Source organism: Cajanus cajan, chromosome 10 (assembly GCF_000230855.2).
Source record: "Cajanus cajan strain Asha chromosome 10, NIPB_CcT2T_4, whole genome shotgun sequence".
Taxonomy (NCBI): Eukaryota; Viridiplantae; Streptophyta; class Magnoliopsida; order Fabales; family Fabaceae; genus Cajanus; species Cajanus cajan.
The window spans coordinates 13,193,695-13,214,975 of record NC_138526.1 but is presented as its reverse complement, the minus strand read 5'-3'; the positions used below and the strand labels follow the sequence as shown (position 1 = coordinate 13,214,975).

Here is a 21,281-nt window from a genome sequence, read left to right as displayed (position 1 = left end):
TTAGATTTTCATGAAGGTTCAAATTTGACCTTAATAAACCGAGGTTCGAATTCGACCTTAGATTTTCATGAAGGACTATTTAATTAAGGTTCGAACTCGACCTTTAGCGAGAGTGTTGAGGTTCATATTCGACCTCGGAACTTGCATTTGTGCGTTTAAGGTTCGTTTTCGTCCTTTATATAAGCCAAAAAAAAGCAGTATGGATTGAGCAAAATGAGTAATTTTATTTATTATGCCTGTGTGCCTCGTTAAAAACCCTCGCATGCTGGACGAGGAGACTTTCAGACTCTCGGCATAGCATTGTCGAGCCATTTTCTGATTAGCCTTGACGGAGATGATTTTACCGTCCTTGCCCGGGAACTTCATGGTGAGGTGTGGGGTTGACACTACCGCTCCGAGTTGGTTTAAGGTGGGTCTTCCGATGATGATGTTGTAGGAAGTGCTGGCTTCCCCGAGGAGGTATCGAACCATGACCCGCCTTGTATCCGGTGGTGTTCCGAAAGTTGTCAGTAAGTCTACGTACCCTCGAGTGTGAACTTGCTCTCCTGCGAAGCCGACTAGGGGCTCAGTGTGAGGTTGTATGAGAGAGTGGGGGACGTCTAGTTTGAGGAACGTCGGCCAGTATAGGACGTCGTCCGAGCTCCCCTGGTCGATGAGTGCTTTCTGCACCTCCCAGTTGGCTATTTCTACGACGATGACCATGGGGTCATCTTGGTTAGGGCTGATGCCAGCGTAGTCCTCGTCAGAAAAAGAGATCGGCGGTGAGCTTTGATGTGGGGCCGAGGTGGTAGAGTGGACGCAGTTGATGCTTCGCAGGTGTCTTCTTCGAGCCGAGCTGCTGGCGCCTCCCCCCGCAAAGCCACCCGCAATTATGTTGACTACTCCCCGTAAGGGAGCCAACTCTGTCTCTTGGCTTATCTCGGCTTGTACTGCGCCGCTAGTATTTTGTTGGGAACCCGGGTGTGGGTCAGTGCGAGCTCCCGAACCATGGCCTCTGCCTCGTCCCCGACCGTCGTAGCCGCCTTGGTTACCCTGCTATCGCTGGACGTACTGGCCGAGGTGGCCTGCCTGAATGAGTTCTTCGCTGAGTGTGCGATACTCCTCCGTGGTGTGACCATGGTTCCTGTGGTATCGGCAGTGCTTGGACTTGTCGGCGCTGTTGGGAGTGTGGCCTGGTGGTGGAAGGGCGAGCAGGTTGCTATTGCTGGCTTCCTCCAGGATGTGGACTCTAGGTGCGTTTAGGGGAGTGTAGAAGTCGTATCTCCCTCCTCTGTTTGCCCTAGTTGACTTCTTGAACTGGTTGTCGTTGTTGACTTTTATTTTGTCCTTATGCCCTTGTTCTGACTTTGCTGAACCTTTTCCGCGAACCTGGTCACGGAAAGCGGAGTGTTCCTCCATCTGGATGTACCCAGCCGCGCGAGCGCGGAGCTCGTCCATATCACGGGGGGGGGGGGTCTCGGCATAGGCTATCGACGAAGGGGCCAACTTTTAGGGCCATGAGCATGGAGTGCAGGATGACCTCAGGGTTCAAGTTCCGGATCCGCACCGAGATGCTGGAGAAGCGTTCCATGAAGGTTCGTAGAGGTTCATCGTCATTCTGCCTGAGGTTGGCCAAAGCGGTCGAGGTTGTGTGATGAGGTCAGCTTGTGGCGTATTGCGCCATGAATTGCCGGACCAGGGTGCTGAAACTGTCGATGGACACGGCGGGTAGCTGGGTGTACCAGTGGAGTGCGGCTCCTTTGAGCGAGGTCGGAAAAACCCTACACAGGATAACATCACTATTAGTGTAGAGGTTTACCTGGGTTGTGTACAGGTCAATGTGCTCATCGGGGTCCGTCGTGCTGTCATAGCGGTCGAGATGGAGAGGTTTCCATCCACGAGGGAGTGGGGTCTCCATGATGCCGTCCACAAAAGGATGTCGGCGGAAGGTTTCTTGGCCTTCTATGGCATGAGTGGGTGCTCTGCTGGAGTCTGGGCCCGACTTGTGCGTCGATGCATGAGATCGGTGCGTGGCGGGTCGTGAAGTCGGTGCCCTAGTCGCAGTCCGGGATTGAGAGACTGAGTGCTCCTCCTCTCCATTATGGTTGCTCGTATGAGGAGGATGATCGCAGTGGTGTCGAGGGAGTTAAGCGCGGATTCGCTCGTTCTCGACGCGTAGCACCGCCAGGTCGGCCTCATTAGCGGTACGCATTGCCGCTAGGTCAGTGTCGTGCTTGGCACGCATGTTTTGTAGGTCGGCGGCATGTTGCTGCCGCATCTGTTCGACCTGATCGATTAGTTTCCTCAACGCTGCTTCGTTATCCATGGTGGTTGAGTGGTTTGCGTCGTCTGTTGTGCATCTACTATGGCTTTTGGTGAAAACCATAAGCGTGGCCGATAAGAGCTGTCTTGATCGGCCCCACGGTGGGCGCCAAATGTTCTTACCAGAAATCTGCTGTAGAGCTGATCCGCTAGGTAAGATCGGTGAGCCTCCTTCATGGGTACGCTGGTGCTCCAAGATGGGGGTGGTACCTGCAAAAGAGACTCCGATGCTAAAGTTAGTGTTTGTGGGAGTATGAATCTCGTATATGTAATACACGTACCTTAGTGTGAATTAGGGTTGTTTTAGGCCTTGGGCCTGAGATAAGATATGATAGGATTAAATGATGGATCCCTTCTGAAGCGAGATCGCTCAAGATCGGTTACAATCTGCTTAAATGCCGAGCTGACGTCGCGTAGCACGTGCCCGACCTTGTTTTGTGCAGTGATGCCGAGCTCGGAGCTCGGCTTCGCGGTACAAACAGTACAAGTATCAATGCATGGAATTCAAAGGAATTGATATTGTTATAAAGGAATAGCTATAGTGATTGTAGAATTCATTATCAATACTCACGATCACGCCAACAACTTGACAAGAAAGAATTAGAACAACTAGAGGAGGACAAAGAATGATGAGCTCAGGGAGGAGAGAGAAGAATTAGAGGGAATTGGCCATACCATATGCATATCGTCTCATTCTCCAAAGCCTTCCAATAAAGTATTCCTCCTTCTCAGCCTAGTGCTTCTTCTCGTGTACCTTTCTCTCAGATCATTTGACACATGTTTCCTTGGTATTAAAAAATTTCCCATTTTTTCCACGTCATTTGACTGCTCAGTTTCATTTTCTCTTACCATGTTATTTTGGCTCCATGTTACAGGAGATGTCTAGAGACAAGTATGGATTAAAGTAACAAGTTTTCTCTAGAAAGATCTCATTTTTGACATCATCAAAGAGCTCTATGTAATTAAGGTTAGTTATTAGAAATTTTTGTAGTGAGTAACCATTTTTACACGTGTGTGACTCATAAGTGTTTGTCATAATTATTTTTCTTTAAATACTCAAAGTAGGGCCATTTGTAGAGGTTAGAAAATATTTTACACAAACTCTCTATGTATCAATCTATCTATTCTTACCAATGGCTTCTAATTTTGAGAATTTTGTGTATGTTCTCTATATCACTTTTCTTTTCTTTTAATAAATTTGTAGTTATTTTCTTTATTATTACTTCTCTTCTTATTTAGTGAATTCTAATGTGATTTTCTCAATTGATTTAATCATAAAACACTTAATCACTATCAAAATTAATGTTATTGAACAAGTTTGTATTATAGTAATAAATTTGAGTATAAAGGTCATACTTTATCATTGATTTCATCTTTTTGAGAAACATATTTAAATTGAAAGTCCACTTGGTTGCTGGTTCAAATAAAAACAATTCATTAAACAAATCTCACCAAAAACACTCACATACCCTTAAAAAATCAATGAAACTCTTAGATACAATGTAAAAATAAAAACAAGAAGAGAAGAGAGCCAATTACAAAACAAAACAACTTATATGGTGGGAATGCAAATGTATATATGTTCTGCATTTTTTTTAGTATGTTTACAATCAGAGACAGATCCATGTAGAGGAGAGTGGGGCACATGCCCCCACTACCATTTTACACACATATATTTTTCTTATCCAAAAACATAATATGTTTTTAAAAATAAAAGTTATATTCTAATAAAATATATATATATATATATATTTAAATTATCATATGTATAAAATAAATTTAAAAGAGTTGTTTATTTATTTAATATTTATCAAACTTTCAAAAGAGATTAGTTCTCATATGTGATAAAGAATATTCATTAATAATGAATTAATTTTTTAAAAAGTTTCATTTTTGATAAAATAAAATTTGTAGCATATATATTTACCTTTTGTACTTTCTATTTATGTATACATTGATTAAAAAAATTAAAATAGTAAAGATTGTAAGATTGTATACGTTGATTAAAAAAATCAAAATGGAAAAGATTGGAATATTTATATTCTATTTAGAATTTTTATTATATAATATGTTTTGAAATAAATTATCATCTAAAATATTATATTAGATATTAAAAACATGTTTATATTATAAATAAATTAAACTTGATCTTTATACAATTTAACATATTTATTTTTATATTTTTATTAGTATTAAATTATTATAAAGTATATTTTTAGGATTATAGTTCTAACCAAATATTTAAAAAATGTCTATGATAGATAAATAAGTCATATTTATGACATATATTTATAAAAAAAAAAATTAAGTTCAAATCTACTAAATTATAATATAACATAGTTTAACTTAACTTATTTTCATTATTAATCGTAATCATAGATATAAAAGCTTGTCAAGAATAATTATGATATATATTTATACTTTTAAAAGTTATATGTAAAAATTTTAATATTATAAATATATAAATAATTATTGTCCCCACTATTTAAAATTTCTAGATCATTATATTTTTAAAAAATACAAAATTACAAAAAAAAATACAATCATAATTAACTTAGTTTAACCCCTCCTCAAAATCATGGATTATCACCCACTTTTAGCAATTATATACCGACTAAACAAATTGTATATCAATGAAATATAAAACAATATATTTAGCGGATTTTGCATTCAATACATATTTAAAAAAATCTCAAATCCAACAATAATGCTATGTGGATCGGGCAAAGCCCTGTCCATAAGATATTGTTAAATTAATATTATTCCAACATATTATCTACTGCATATATTAATCAGATTTTAAATTTTATTTTTGCGATTTTGAGATATATTGGTCTGACGCCTGTGTCTTAGAAGCCCAAATATAAAAGTAAACTCAAGTTCGTGAACCTATGCGTTTAATCGGGATCCTAAATCATATAATCTTGCTTTTGGCACCAAATGTTGGAGTAAAATTAATTAAAAGTGTGAGAGTAATCATGAGGTCTTTGTGGGAAATCGAAAATTTGAAAATTGAAACCTTTTCTTTTTCTCCGTAGATTCTAGTTCTTGTAACGTTGAATATAAACGGGGTAAGTCAAACGTGTCTAGTCATGTATAACGTGCCTTCCTTTCAAAAGCATGCTATAGATTAATTAAGGTCTATGCTTATATTATCATATTATTATACTAACCAAGTGTTCTGAGTCTATAACGATGGGATCAATAAATTAGTGGGTAGTAATGCATCTTTAAATGAATCAATGATGGCTGAATTGGCACTTCCAAATCATGGTTAAACTTAAACCATCCAATCATATAATATTTTGTCAGAAACATAATCGGCTAACTTTAGTTTCGGAAACATTGGCCCATATGTTGTAATTTGGGTCTCTAAGTTTAAAGGCCTTTTATTTTTCACTATGGAAAAGGTCATGTTCATGTGTATGGTATGCCTAACATTAGAGCCATTGAGTGCTACTAGTGGGGGACATAGCATGTTACAGCGAACACAATTAGTGTTATTGGACCCCATGCACAACAAGAATGCTTTAGTTTCATTTTTCAGCACGCTTAATCCCCTCTTCCCCCCACCCCTTTTAATTTCTTTTGCCATTTTGCTTTATTTCACCATGAAGTGTCATCATCATTCCACGCTCAAGAATCATTTCTTCTTACCCTTTTCTTTTTTCGCAAACACCACATTCACAGGTAGATATTAGGTTCAATAATTTTTATTTTTCTTGGTTATGGTCATTGAATTTTTTACTGTGCCACTAATTGCATCACTACAAGAGGCAGTTTTTTGACAGGAACAGAATGTGTGAGTTCTGTTGAGGGAACATCTCCAAGAAGCAGAACAAGTACTTTTCTTTACCCTTTTCCATTTCCTTGATCTGGTGTGTACTACTACTATTACCCTTACCCTTCTCATCTATTACCTCTTCAAGCTTTCTTCTTTAAGACTCATTCAATAGGAAGGGGAAAAAAATCATGATTTATCCAATGGTTTTTCCTTAGTGAAAAAATAAAATATCAATCCTTTCTTTTTGATGTTGTAGCTAGACAATGCCAGGAAAAGGAGTTCTGCTTTACACATTGTTAGTGTTATAATCAAGGTTATAGAAAAACAATCCATGACTGCAATTACAACCGCAATGTCAAGATTTCTAGAGTTTCTGCAACCGCAATTGTAGCAGCATTTATCTTCAATAACACGATCCAACCGCAATTTAAAACCTGGGTTATAATCTTGTCTCTTTGTCTCATGGGCTCTGCTTTTGGTCTGATTTTGATGATATTTTCCTGGGTGTCATTTGCATTTCCGGGATCTGATGCTCAGAGTGTGAAATCAGCTCATGTTCTTGACCTTATCATAAGAGATCAAACATTCAAGACATTGGACAAGAGCTTGAAGACAGCAATACCACAATCGGTGAACTTACCAGCAAATCTTTCAGGCATTGGAGTTGATGCAGTGAGGTTTAGATGTGGCAGTTTGAGAAGGTATGGTGCACACTTAAAGGAATTCCATCTAGGTACCGGTGTGACTGTGCATCCATGTATTGAGAGGGTCATGTTGATCAGACAAAACATGGGGTACAATTGGTCCTCTATATATTATGCTAACTATGATCTATCAGGGTACCAGCTTGTGTCTCCAATTTTGGGACTCCTAGCTTACAATGCTGATGATGATGCAAACTCAAGCAACCCTTTCCAACTTGGGATTGTGGCTGGAGAGAAGCCAATGACAATTGATTTCACCAATGCCACAAAGTTGAACAAGGAAGATGGGGTGAAGCCCTTGTGTGCAAGTTTTGAAGGTGATGGAAGAATGACACTCGCAAAAGCAAATCCTTCAACACCACTTGTTTGTGTTGCAAAGAGGCATGGCCATTTTGGTTTGGTTGTGGAGTCCCCACCAGATCAGTTCAGGAACAAGCCCATAAGTAGGTGGAAAGTGGCTGTTGGGAGTACAATTGGTGCTGCTCTTGGTGCTTTTCTTTTGGGATTGCTTCTTGTGGCAATGCTTGTTAGGGTGAAGAAGAGATCAAGAATGGTGGAGATGGAGAGGAGGGCCTATGAAGAAGAAGCCCTTCAGGTATCAATGGTTGGACATGTGAGGGCTCCTACTGCACTTGGCACTAGAACCACACCCATCATTGAGCATGAGTATATACCTCATCACCCTCGTTGAATGGTTTCATTGTGTTGCTGATCAATCAATTTTGTAACATTGTAAGATGACATTCAATCAAATTTGTTATAGGCCAAAACTATGACAAGTTCTGTTATGCTGCTGTTCAATCAATTTTGTAACATTAAGATTATCCCTTTCAATCAAATTTATCATAGGCCAAAATTGTGAAAGTTTCATTATGTTGCTGATCAATCAATTTTGTAACATTAAGATGACATTAAAATCTAATTTATCATGGACCAAGTTTCATTATGTTGCTGATCAATCAATTTTGTAACATTAGGAAGACATTCAACTAAATTTATCATAGGCCAAACTATGCAATGTTTCATTATGTGTCTGATAGACAATTTTGTAACATTAAGATGACATTCAGTTAAATTTATCATAGGCCAAAACTAAATATTAATTTAATCATACGATTCTCATAGTATTATTATTATCAGATAAAATTGGGTATATGCCTCCATATCGTATTGTTATTGAATGTATGGCACTAGTTTTCACATTGTTGAGTTTAATCAGCATGTATATAAGAATCATATTTAAAGAGGATAAAAGAAAAAAAAAAAAAAAAAAACAGGAGCTTTTTGTCCCTTACCGTGTCAGAAGTAATTGTGCCTCTGAGTTGCTTGAAGCCACAGTGATAGACATGAACAATTATTATGTTGTTCGAAAGTCAAAAGAAGTCAATCTATGAGCCTAGCATCTATATGGCAGAACAGCATAACGAATTCTTATAAATGAAGTTTACGGTGCCGTTTGACCATTGAGCAACAAATGCGTGTTTTTACTTTTGACTACCATTGATCAAAATATAAAATTTATTGAAATAATTATATAATATGGTGTTAGCTCTCACGTTCTCACTAGTGTTAACTTAGTGACTGAAGATTTGAAAAGGTTGTATGAGGTTTTAATTTCAGATTTCATTATACCTGGAAAAGTTTGTATGAGGTTTTAGTTTCAGATTTCATTATACCTGTAGCAGTAGGAAAAGGACCCTTTGTACTTCTCCAATTTAAAAAATTAAAAATAAAATAAAATGGGTTAAGGTGGATTATATGGACAAAATAGTCCAAGACAAAGTATACACTATAAAAGGATATTCCTATTAGTACGTATAGACCAATCCATGCATTTTGTTTGAAAATAAAATAAAATAATTAAGTTCTTGAGTATTTTTTTTAATGAAAAACGACTTAACTCATCGTTAATAATATATATGGAATAATACAGTATGAAACACAAGTAAAGTCTATACAATCGACTTGAAATTTAGGTGTCTTAGTTACATAATTAGTCACTAAATTTGCTTGTCTAAATACAAAATTGACACTCTAGTTTTACAAGTTATTCAAGATGGCTCTACATTTACTTGTAACATCTTTGAATTCAAACCAAGTATTTTTGGTCTTGTGGTTATAATATTTGTCCTAAGATACAAAGAATTGACATGGTTTCATATTCAATTTTCGTCTGTATTAAAATAATATTTGATTAGTGATCACATTCTCGTGAGTGCATAATAGTTTTTAGTTGTCAATTTTGATCAGTGAAAATCACGTTCTGTGAATACAGATTAATCCTTAATTATCAACTTTGGTCATCAGAAGTCAGGTCTCATGAACATAGATTAGTCTTTAGTTGTCAACTTTAAAATATTATGTGAACCATATTCATCTCGAACATAGATTAGTCCTTAATTATCAACTTTGAAAGTATGTGACCATATTCATAGATAAGTGACAATAATTAATACTTTGGACTACTCTGAATCAGTCCATTTCAAACGTAACTGTTTCAATTCCTAACTCTCCTATCCATTTGACTGCTTCCAAAAGTGTCATTGCTTCCCCCATGTGAGCTTCAAGTAGGAAAGGAAAATTGCACGTTCTGCTTGAGTCCATTCAGCCATATAGTTCTTTGCTTCAAATAGTATCTTAAGATCTTATCTGTATTCCATCTGGCTCCTTCCCATAGTAGCTTGTTCCTGCATGACCACATGCTCCAAGTGAGTATTGCAGAGTCTGCGGCTTTCCTTAAGTCCCATTTTTGGGTTACCTCCATAATAAGATCCTTCGCACTTTCCATCTCTATAAGCAGCGGCTCAATGCATGCTCCCCTAGTATATTTTGAGATATTATAAAACGTTAATTTATTCGAGAAACTATTTTGAATTTAAATTTAAAATAATTATTTTATTAATTTCATAATTTAAAATCTAATTAATATCAATTTTAATGAAATATAATAATATGACTGTTGTAATTTTAATTATCAAATGTTTTAAATTAAATTATTTTTTATTCTTGTGATTAATTATAGTCACAATGATCAATAATCATTTTTCTATAAATATTGAGAATCAGCATAAGTCTAGGGACTAAATATTACTTTCTTATCTCTTATCTCTTTTCAAAGTTAAGAACTTGTCGATTTTGCATCTTTAATTTAGTACTGAAAAAATCTTGTTGAATCTTAAAAACTTGAGTGAGAGTTTGCGGATAAAATTAAGTCCTTTAAGATAGTACATTGCACACTTTAGAAGTTTAGATCAATTCGTGTATTTAACATCCATGGTAAACAATTTAAAGAACTTATAGTTGTCTATGAAAATTCTTGATGAATGTGAGGAGTTCAGATTAACTTGTATATTCAACATCCATGGTCAACAATCTAAAGGACTTATAGTTGTCTATGAAAATCCTTGATGAATGTGAGAGCTAAGGATGAAGCTACGAAGGAGAATGCAATGTGTGCACATTGTTGTGGCTATCACATGAGGATGAGAACAATGTGTCAATTGGATAGACCATTAATTGTGTTTTGTTTGCATCTTGGAATCAATCAACTTTTGCAAGTGAGTTACGACTTTGATCTTGTCAAATGCTAATTTCCAAAAAAATTTAATTAGAGTATATTTTTGGAAGGTCAACATTGATGACTTAAGAAGTTTAATTATACATTAAGTTAAATGTTTTTTTAGGAGAATTAAATATTTATTTATTTTGGTGAAAGTTTGCGGTAAAGAGGTGGAGAGAATAATTGTGAGGCATCATTTAGAGAAGAATGTTGTATGCAATTAATATTATTTTTGAAAATTTATCTAGTGAGAAAAATTAATTATCAATACTGGTTCTAATGAATGAGAAACTCATACAACATTTGTTATCTATGACAACAATAAAAAAACGTTGTTGAAAGCCAAAAAAACCGTTCCTAAAAGTTTAAGGAACGGTTTGGCAACGGTTTTTCAAGCGTGGATTTATCAACCGTTGCCTATTTCAATATGCAACGGTTTTTTGGCCTGTGCCCACGATGTCAAAAAAACCGTTACCTAAACTTTCAAGAACGGTTTTCATGATCTTCAGTGGCAACGGTTTTTTTTTTAATTTAAGGCAACACTATTAATTTTTAAAGAACGGTTTTAGAAATGTAGTCTATTTTTATAGGCAACACTTTTATGACCGTTGCTAGTGACATCAGGGAACATTTTTTTAAGGTTGTCAATGAGATAATATAGGTAACAATTTAGACTAAATTTAAGCTACAATTTTGTAAATAGTGTCTAAATAAACGCCCAACGTTGTCTAAATTTAACATTTTTTTAATGTTGTCTAAAATATTGTCTAAATTTTACTTTATCGTGTGAAATCATATATATGTAATACGCACATATAATTATAATACAAATAGTATATTAAACAACTCATATTAATAAGAAGAACTATACATTATTTTGGATTGATAATCCTCTTGTACATCCTCTTCTTCAAGAAGACATTTCTCATGTGCTCAATAAAGAATTGATTTCACCCTCAAAAAATAATAAAACAAATTATAAGGCTAGTCATCCATCCATGTAAGTAACATCATTCAGTCTCTTTATCATCATAAGGTTGATCTTCATTATCAAGTCTTTCCAGCACATAAATATATTTTTTCACTTAGAAAACTTATAGAACAGACAAGCAAATTATTAAAGATATTATATAACAAACCATAATGATACACGGATTAATAACTATATTTTGAACACTCTGCTTTGTCCATCTGTGTCTGCTGCAGCTTAACCTTGCTTCAGTTACTAAGTCAACTGGGCATCACTGACGATGGAGCAGGTTATGGACTCGTAACTTCTAGTCTAGCTCCTGTTCTTGCATTTCTCCACGGCTCTTGGTACTGGGGCACAATAAACAAGTTTAATTTCTTTTCAGATGTGTTTATTTCAATAATTAAAATTTGAACCTTTCTATAGAACATCCGTGTTAATTAATCAACTGATGGTGCATATGATTTAATGGAAGGATTAATTATATATACTTGGAATCATGACTAATAATTAAATGTAGTGTTTTTTTAAGTAAAAAGTAAAAGTACGCAAGTAAATTAAGATACTAACCCCCAATAGCTTCCTTTCCTTTCATGATACGTAAGCGCTTGCATGATTCAACAAACATCCTGGTTTACATAGAATCAATATTGATATTATTAATTACATAATAATTGAGCAGAACTATAAATATATTCGAGGCTATTTCGAAAAAAAGTTATGGTTTATCAATGCTATATATGTGCGTGTTCAATGTCAAAAACTTAACACTAATTGGTACAGCATAATAAAAGGATATACTTATTCTGATGGACATCTCATAGCTTATCAAACAATGTGAACTTTTATTATGAACACATAATCAAAGTTAGATTCTTGTCATATTATTGAAGTACTAAATTTAGAAAATAAAATAATAAATTCACAAAAAAGTGCATGTTAGTTACCTTCAGCTACTTTGCAACATCTCTAGCAGATGAACCAGAGACTTCAATCCAAGTTTTAGAGAACAAGGCACAGGTAGACAACATAAACACAAGGTAGAATAATGCATGGAAAGGATTGGCTGCCATATCAGCTAAGCTGCAAAAACAAAAGTGCCAAAAATGACAATTGAGGATCCAACAAATAATAAAACATATAAGAGTAAACTTGCCATGGTTGATAAATTCAGGAGGACCACTTTGACTGCCTCCACTGCTTTGAGGATCATAAATGCTTCTCTCTGACTGAGCTGCACTATGGTCTAATTCAAAGGTGCTGCTGCTCCAAAAATCTTCTAATCCATCCACTTTAGTCACTGTTTGATCTTGAGTTCTTAGTCCTTTAGATGCTTCATCCATTGCAATAACTTCTGGAGTTTTTTTGCATCATCCAACACAACCTATGTTCTATTATAAAGCGGTGGAATCAGAAGTATGATAAACACCTACTATTAGTAATATTTTGTGAACCAGCTTGAATTAAAAGATGATGTTGATAGTAAAGAACAGGTACCAAAAATAACTCAAGTTAAACAACATAACCTATCATGAATATGCATCACTCGGTTGGTAGTACTTATCATTTTATACCTAAACAATACATTAAAAGACAAATAAAACAGAGAGACACAATAGCCTACTCTCTTGGTATGTTCACCTGCAAATTGATAAAGAGAAATAAATTCAATAAAAACAACTAATCCACAAGTTTTCTAATCGGACCTATCATCAATTTCTAAAGCTCTATCCCAATTCTTGTTTCAATTCATTTTTTACCCTAAAATTAATCAATTAAATGTCAATTAATTCCAAGAATATACCTACTGCATGGATCTGAACCATACCAAAGCTAGAAGAAAATATTATCAAGAGTGTTGTTGCTAACACTGACCTATATGCATCATCCACTAATTTGGCCACCTGTTCTTTTTCCACAAAATTTAATTATAATAACTTCTTTCACTGATATCTTTCAATTTTATATTTATAATGAAGGGTAAATCTCTGTATTGCAAATAGTAATTAAGATATTAGAAATTATAAAATAGAATAGCACACCCCTCGATTAATACAACAGTGCACCAAACCCAATATTAAAATAAATAAAATATGCCTCTGATCCATATTCCACTGTACAGGCTGATCAAAATCCAATAACAAAAGTACCTAGCCATAGGAATGTTAATGCCACTTCCAGAGATATTAGGATCATCAACTTGTTCTTTAGTCATATTTAGATATTCCCTTAACAGAGATCCCATCACGTCCTCTGCCTGTTGCCTCATATAAAGCCAGCATGCAAAAGTGCAATGTTACAAGTCAAAAATTGAATCTAAAGAAAATATTTCCGTGAGATAAAAATTTCAGGGCCACAGGATTTAAAATCAAGACTGCTTATCTCACCTTTGCACATATAAATCTAACATTTTTTATACCATTTATCTCAGCATTCCTATGTGCATCACATACAGCAGAAGCATTCATTTCAATTCCAATCACCTGAAAAATAAATTAAAATAAATAGGGCTCAACCAATTTTTAAAAATTAGGAATTTTGCAAGAACTCCAGTTTGATTATATTTTGACCTCTGCAAAAGTAATCATTACATCATATATTTTCACTTTCCAAAGGGGCACATTAACAGCAAATGCCCCAGATACAAGAACTGCAAGCCAAAAAGAGAAAGGAACTTAAAATGATGATTATTTCCATACCAACTCGATGTGCTAATGTCAAGCCAATTGTTCCTGTCCCACAACATACATCAAACAGTAGTGTGTCAGGACCTAAGCATGCCCAATCTCCAGCAAGTGAGTACAACTTCTCAGTAGCAAGAGTGTTAACCTGCAGTAGTAGTACATCCAAAAACTCTATATAGAAGGGAAAATATAGCCCTGAAAACTAGGCAAAACAATGATTGCTATTCCAACCTGAAAAAAAGCTGTTGGAGATATAGAGAACCGGAGATTGTTGATATAATCATGGATTCTTACATCCATGGAATTAGTGTTTTCATCCATCTTCGGATCACCAACTGCTTTAGGAATGGGAAGCAATTGCAGTGGTGCATCAGCTGGCGCCACATTGGATATTCCTTGGTGATCCTACACACAAAACCAACTGCCATATTAGAAGTCCTTTAGAAAATTAAATATCATAACACACCATTAAAATTGATAGTTTGATATGGTAAGCAAAAATGAAGATATTTGAAGGAACCTAACCTACTGACACTGGGAGCGGGAGAGGGATATAATAACATGCTACTATCTAGCAAACACTGGAACAGAAACATCATTATCCTTCTAATTATATTACATAGATATGCATATGTACAAAAATTAGTACATTAATACATTACATACAATTACAACTACAATGTCTTACAAAAGAAACTTGGAGTAGAAGGACTGATACCTGAACAACCAGAGTTGTAAGGGGTAATGATGGACAATGTGAAGTAGCTCCGGCAACAAATGCCTGAGAAAGCCTATTGAATTCAGCAGCTACTTTTGCATCATCAAAGCTTGCACTAGAAACCTATAATCAAGGCCAAAGAGTTATGAACGAGATATGAAAAGAAAGGAAGAATACAAATCATAAGCTTCTAGTAATTAGGGGTTTAGGGTTTACAATTAGGCGATGTAGAGCGCGGCGGCGGCCTGCAAGCTCGGCTCCTGCTCCGTGAAGAGCGCCTCGACAAGCAGCTTGAGGAAGGAGGGGAACGGCTGCCTGGTGATGCGCATGGACAGTGCGGCGATAAAGTCAGCGCACGCAGCTCGCACCGAGGAGTCCGGGTCGCGAAGACGGCGCATGAGGTTGGCAAGGATTTTGGAGAGGAAGGGCGAGAGCGCGTTGGCGTGCGCGTGGGAGAGGGCGGTGGAGGCGAGGGCGACGTCGAAGGAGGGAGGGTGGGAGTTGGCGTCGTAGTTGGCGGGAAAGGGGGAGCTCCAGGAGGAGGAGGGAGGCGGCAGGGGTGGACTGACGGAGGCGGCAAAAGAGGGTGAGGGAGGAGGCGGAGAGGGCGACGATGAGGAGGGAAGGGGTGTGGGGCTGGGAGATGAGGAAGGGTGCGGGGAGAGGTGGGGAAGGGGGTGTGAAGGTACTAGGGTTTCACTTCTACAACGGTCATAGGTAAACCCGATGTAGAACAACTTCCTGATTCAAAGTCTGGCCAGGGGGAGCGCCAACTGAAGAGGAGAGAGGCGGCGGCGTGGAGTGGCGGAGGCAGGGGAAGAGGGCAAGGGAGGGGGCGGAGAGGGTGATGATGAAGAGAGAAGGGGTGTGGGGTTGGGAGATGAGGAAGGGTATGTGAAGAGGTGGGGAAGGGGGTGTGAAGGTATTTTTCATAGTAGTGCAAGAATAGTTTTATTAATATTGAAAAGAGAATAGTGCACGCTTTGATCAATTGTTGCCTATATGTGCTTTTGGGAACGGTTTTATGATTGTTGTCAAATAAAATGCCAACAGTTTACAAAATTGTTGCCTATATGTGTTTTTGGAAACGGTTTTATGATTGTTGTCAAACAAAATGTCAACAGTTTACAAAATTGTTGCCTATATGTGCTTTTGGGAACGATTTTATGATTGTTGTCAAACAAAATGCCAACAGTTTACAAAATTGTTACTTATTCCATATTTTGAGAACATTTTTTTAGGCGTTGCCTAAAAACTCGTTGCCTAATATAAAAAATGTTGTAGTGTCACCTTAAAATCAATATTATTTTATATGTTGTTACCTTTGTGGTATGGTGATATTATTGATGTGAGCCTTTTGAGTTTAACTCTTAAAATTTATTTCCATTTATGACATAGATTAGCAGAAATATTGCAAAATTATTAACAATTTTGAGTAATATATGGTTAGTTATAGTGTCAAATATGATGTTATCCATAATACAAATTTTACATAACTTGAGATGTTATAGAAATGTCATAAATTATGATATTTAACATTGTGGATTTTTCATTGAATTAGAAAATACAATGATGATTAATAATTGAGTCTTGGATCCATAAGAGACAAAATCCACTAATATTGTGTCATTAGACTTTGTTGTAGTGAAATTAATTTGAGATAATCAAAGTTTGTTACTCTAAAAGAGGTTGATTATGAAACTTAGTGGTTGAGCACCTCTTAGCAAATATTTTATTGGGAATACAAAATTAAGAAATGATGTGATATAACAATTTCTTAAAGATGAAAATTTATTAATCATTGTTGTGGTCCGAAGGTTACCATACACATATATATGTTTTCACATTGGTAAGATATTATCTGGTTTGGGCCCAACCCTCACGGTTTTACTTTTGGTTACCATCCAAAAGGTCTCTCTACCAATAGAGACAATTGTGTATATAAACTCATGTTCATCCTCTTGTTTGAATGATGTAGGAATTTGCTTGCATCCTAACGATCCTTTCCTCAAACAAAGGACCATGGTTCTACCCTTTTTTCCATCATGAACAGGAGATGCCTCATAACCTTCAATGTTACTAAGAGGACACTTCTCTAAGACTTTCGATACAAGGGATCCTATACCAAGATCCACTTGTCAACTCCATCATACTCGTCGAGCTAGTCACTTGGTTGACTATTGGCTCTGATACCACTTGTTGTGGTCCGAGGGTTACTACACACATACACATGTCTCTACATTAGTAAGATATTATCCGCTTTGGGCCTAACCCTCACGATTTTGTTTTTGGGTACCACCCAAAAGGTCTCTCTATCAATGGAGACAATCGTGTATATATAAACTCATGTACATCCTCTTGTTTGAATGATGGGGTACTTTGCTTGCATCCCAACAATCATGTGTAGTCAATAATAGATTTGACTGGCCCTTTGACTTTAAATTCCTAGAGAAGATATTATTTATGAAACACTGAGAGTTAGTTATAAACATAATCGAGGGAGATCCCATGAAGAAGGTTCAATGAGAAAAATAAGTCATTTGCTAGTTTTGTTAGCATTAAAATTGATTTTAATTTTTTAATCTATTTTTATGGTGTGAGATCTTTCTATGGTGTGAGAAAGTGTTAAAATTACATTAATGAGAGGATAATATTTATGTTAAGCTTTGTGTGATTGTGAGAAAGCTTGACATTTTATAAATATTTGCATGGCCTGAAAGCGTAACATTGGGGTGTATTGTGATCAATGTTTTAAAAATCAGCTTAGATCGACTGGTTGGACTAGTTGAACCGGGAATCGGTGGTCTAGTCGCTCCAAGCCTTAAGTTGGACCGATTATGCATTTGACCCATTACAAACTACAGAAAATCGATCAATTTTTTGATTCAACCAGTGAACCAGTGGGTGAAATTGGTTCAACCTCAAAGATGTTTTTCTTCACTTTTAAAAAGAAATCCAAAGGAAAGCACAACATAGGAATCAAACCTTTCCCATGGGAGAGTAAAGACCCTTGTTAAATATTACAAGGACCACTTGTTCTAATATATTTATTTGTAATATATGCAACTTAAATAACTTTTATAGTATATTATTAATTTTAAATTATATATTTAATAATGTAATATATATGTAGATATTACATATATTATTTTTTTATATCAATTACAAGTATATTATATATATACATATTATTTATATTTTTAATTTGTATTAATATACAGTTTAACATGCAACTTTTTCATGTATTTTTTTATACAAAATAAAAATAAAGATAATTTTAAATAAGATGAAAATTGAAATTTAAGATATGATATAAATTTACTGAAATTTATAAGTATAAAATATATTCAACATGAATATTTTTTAAAAAAACTTAATAAAACTGGTTCATGCAATTCAATTAGTGATCTATCAGTTCAACCTTTGATCCACTGATCCAATACCCTAGCCGATTTGATAACCAATTCGGTTTTTAAAACTATGAATATGATTAGTTAACCTTTGATACACACCAAGTGTTTTGGACTTAATAGCTTGCTACACTCACTAAATTATGTATTACATTTTCTCAATCAAGGTCTAGTTCAATAATTTGCTACACTAGGTCTGATGCAATACATCCTATACGAGAATCCATAATTTATTTTTAAACCTTTTGAAATATGTGGAGGATTTTTGTATATTTTGAAATATTTCAATAGATTAATTTTTTGAGAAATTATTTTAAATTTAATTTAAATTCAAAATAATTATTTTATTAATTATAGATTTTGAAACCTAACTAATATTGATTTTAATAAGATATAATAATCTAACTTTTGTAGTTTTAATTAATTTTAATCATCAAACATTTTAAAATTAATTATTTTTAATTTCATGACTAATTATAGCCACAATGATCAGTAACCCCCTTCTATCAATATTGAGAATTAGTATGACTACGAAGACTAAACACTACTCTATTATCTTTTTTCTTTCTAGTTAAGAACTTGTCAGTTCTATATTTTCAGTCTAGTATTGGAAAGATCTTATTGTATCTCAAGAAACTTGTGTGTGACTTTGTTGATAAGTTCTTTAGAATAGTGCATTGTGCACCTCAAGAGTTTAGATTAGTTCATGTATTCGACAACCATGATCAACTGCTCCTACATGGCTATCCAACTAGCATTATTGAGCACAAAAGAATCCAAGTAGAAGGTGCCAAACATCTTCAATGTTATCCCCACATAATAAACAAATGGCCAAATAGTTCACTCCATGGAATTGTAATCTAGCCCTGGTTGGTAATGCATCCCTACATACATGCCATAGGAAGTTCCTTACTTTCATAGGCACTTCAACTCTCCAAATGCTTTGCCAATTCCTTGCCTGCTTAGGATGATTTATGTTTATTAAGTGCTCCATAACACTAAGATACGGTGACTGGACGCTATAGCACACATAGTTGTTCCAACTCCAAATATGTTGGTCATATCCCTCGGTGTTTATGATTGCATTTAAACACCCATTGATAGACTATGGCCAAGGCCAAGGAATCCAAGAGGTGATATCTTAAAAGAACCAAGAGGAATGGGATGATCTTAAAGACCTTTTTCATATGTTTGTACATATAGTAGTTTCTTTGTATAGGCTTATTTTTGCCTTTGTTTGTGAGACACTTTACTTGCTTTTATTAGTGTTTGTATATTGATTTTAAGGTATGTTACTTGGAGAGTTCAACTCCATTTAACCTCCCTAGTTGATACATTCATTTTGTATTTTTTCAGTAGGAAAAAGGGGTGACATTTAGCAATGCTTGAAGGTGTGACTAGTAATTGGGCCAGAACTGGGCCTAGGCAAAATTTTGCATATTGAACTCATTTTCCTCCTAATTTTTCATAGATTTGATTTAGCTAGGTCTCATCATCATATGATGAACCTAACTAAACCAAATCAAATATTTTTTAATTAAATCATGGAGCATTTTGGAGCCTTGGCCGCCTAGCCTCCTTCCTTGTTCTTGGCCGAAATTCACTAAGTTCTCCTTCAAGTTTTGAAGCTTCTCCTCCAAGTTTCTAAACCTTGGTAGGTTAGACTGACCTTACCATGGTTCTTAAGTGAACCATGGTCAAGGTTAACTTCTCCTACAAGTTTTATAAACCATGGATGGTTAAGGTTAGCTTCTCCTAGAAGCTACCTCTCCCTAAATCCCTCTCTTGTAATCACTTTTGAACATTTGAGAAATAAAACTTCAGATTTCTCTCCCAAAAGTCTCTCCTAAAATCGAAGAGAATTTTTCTCTCTAAGGTTCTCACTAAAGGTTTTCAACCTTTGGCCTTGGTTCCTCAAGCTTCCTTCACAAGCTAGGAAGTAACCGAACCTATTCCATTGCTTCTGCACCATTGGAGAATCCTCCAAGGTGATTTCGCCACCTCAAGGAGTTCAACCTTAAGAACATTTTGGTCCTTGCATGGAGAACTTGGAAGAACAACAATCTTCTCCAAGTGTTTCCATCACCCATGAACACCCAATATAACCATTATAGAGGTCTACACATCCTAACTAGTGTTCTAGCTGTAATATAATTCTGATATCTCACGATTGATAGATTAACATGGGGCAACCTCAGCTTCATACACCTTTAGGATATTAGCATTGGTTTCTGCTTCTCGGTTAGTAGCACGAAAAAATAGGAAACAATCATCCACATGAGTTGCTTGCTCCAATGACACACATTTTGGGATGATAGGTTTTAACCTGTTTATTAGGGCTTTAGAAAATATCTTATAAACAACATTGCACAATGCAATGGGTCTTAGGTTCCTCATTGAATCAAGGTTAACACACTTGGGAATAGGAACAATAGATGCATATAGTGGTTGAGATTTTTTTACTATTATAATTAAATATTTTTAAAGTCTGTAATTTTCTATTTTACTTGTAAGTTTAATTAAAGGTTGTTTATGTTAAGAAAAAGTAAGTTATGTAGACAAGTGATGTTTACTTGTTAACTTAGTCATATTTTATTGTTTGTTTTACTTTATCAGGAGTTAGTCAGTTTTAGTATTTAAGCACTTATTATAAACACTTTCAATGTATGAAAAATTGAATTTATAAGTGAAATATATCATATCAATTTTTATCCCTTTTGTATGTGTAATGCTGCAAATTTTCTAATCTAAACCCCTATATTTTGTTTAGTCATACACATTTATTTTTGATGTTCTATTTTCAACATGATATCAAAAACTTCATTGATCTTTAAGGGCCTATGAGAGAGAAAGAAAAAAAAATAGAAAAAACCAACAAGAAAACCCATACAAAAAAAAAACCTTCAAACACAAAAATGGCTTTCAGCAATAGTTCTTTGCCTCCATCTCCTATATTTGTAGGTGGGAATTATCGATTGTAGGTTGCAAAAATGAGGACTTATGTTAAAGCTCAAAGTTTATGGGTTATAGTGGAAAATGGAAGTAATTTGCCTCCATTAACAGAAAATGTTGCTCAAATGAGGAGTTATAATGATGAAGTGGCAAAAGAAGGAAAAACTTTTACCATTATATAAGCAACACTACATGATGA

The 21,281-nt window shown here is 35.4% G+C and overlaps 2 protein-coding genes across 6 annotated transcripts; one reads left to right on the top strand and one right to left on the bottom strand.

Annotated features, from left to right (window-relative positions):
• The first annotated feature begins 5,716 nt into the window (after positions 1 to 5,716).
• LOC109806455 (uncharacterized) lies at positions 5,717 to 7,659 on the top strand. 4 transcript variants are annotated; one of them, XM_029272797.2, is made up of 3 exons: positions 5,717 to 5,991; positions 6,093 to 6,143; positions 6,342 to 7,659. In XM_029272797.2, exon 3 carries the CDS (start codon positions 6,548 to 6,550, stop codon positions 7,478 to 7,480), a length of 933 nt encoding a protein of 310 aa, XP_029128630.1. In that variant the 5' UTR covers positions 5,717 to 5,991; positions 6,093 to 6,143; positions 6,342 to 6,547; the 3' UTR covers positions 7,481 to 7,659. The 4 variants fall into 4 exon arrangements, with proteins under 4 accessions (XP_029128630.1, XP_082921959.1, XP_020224460.1 ...); XM_083065833.1 differs by having other exon boundaries at positions 6,093 to 6,179; XM_020368871.3 differs by having other exon boundaries at positions 6,082 to 6,143.
• Positions 7,660 to 11,343: 3,684 nt separating this feature from the next.
• LOC145952916 (zinc finger CCCH domain-containing protein 24-like) lies at positions 11,344 to 15,637 on the bottom strand. 2 transcript variants are annotated; one of them, XM_083066035.1, is made up of 10 exons: positions 14,937 to 15,637; positions 14,721 to 14,843; positions 14,234 to 14,407; positions 14,018 to 14,147; positions 13,706 to 13,801; positions 13,469 to 13,575; positions 12,475 to 12,709; positions 12,266 to 12,401; positions 11,889 to 11,947; positions 11,344 to 11,668 (listed from the first exon to the last, which is right to left on the bottom strand). In XM_083066035.1, the coding sequence occupies exons 3-5, from the start codon at positions 14,321 to 14,323 to the stop codon at positions 13,788 to 13,790; spliced, it is 234 nt and encodes a 77-aa protein (XP_082922161.1). In that variant the 5' UTR covers positions 14,324 to 14,407; positions 14,721 to 14,843; positions 14,937 to 15,637; the 3' UTR covers positions 11,344 to 11,668; positions 11,889 to 11,947; positions 12,266 to 12,401; positions 12,475 to 12,709; positions 13,469 to 13,575; positions 13,706 to 13,787. The 2 variants fall into 2 exon arrangements, with proteins under 2 accessions (XP_082922161.1, XP_082922160.1); XM_083066034.1 differs by having other exon boundaries at positions 12,266 to 12,709.
• Between the last annotated feature and the right edge of the window lie 5,644 nt (positions 15,638 to 21,281).

Bases quoted from the DNA above. Each gene is read 5' to 3' on its own strand.
- LOC109806455 (XM_029272797.2), top strand. From the start codon at position 6,548: ATGGGCTCTGCTTTTGGTCTGATTTTGATGATATTTTCCTGGGTGTCA.
- LOC145952916 (XM_083066034.1), bottom strand. From the start codon at position 14,323: ATGGATGAAAACACTAATTCCATGGATGTAAGAATCCATGATTATATC. The intron at 14,148-14,233 runs GTTGGAATAGCA...CTACTACTGCAG, and splicing joins CTCCAACAGCTTTTTTTCAG to GTTAACACTCTTGCTACTGA.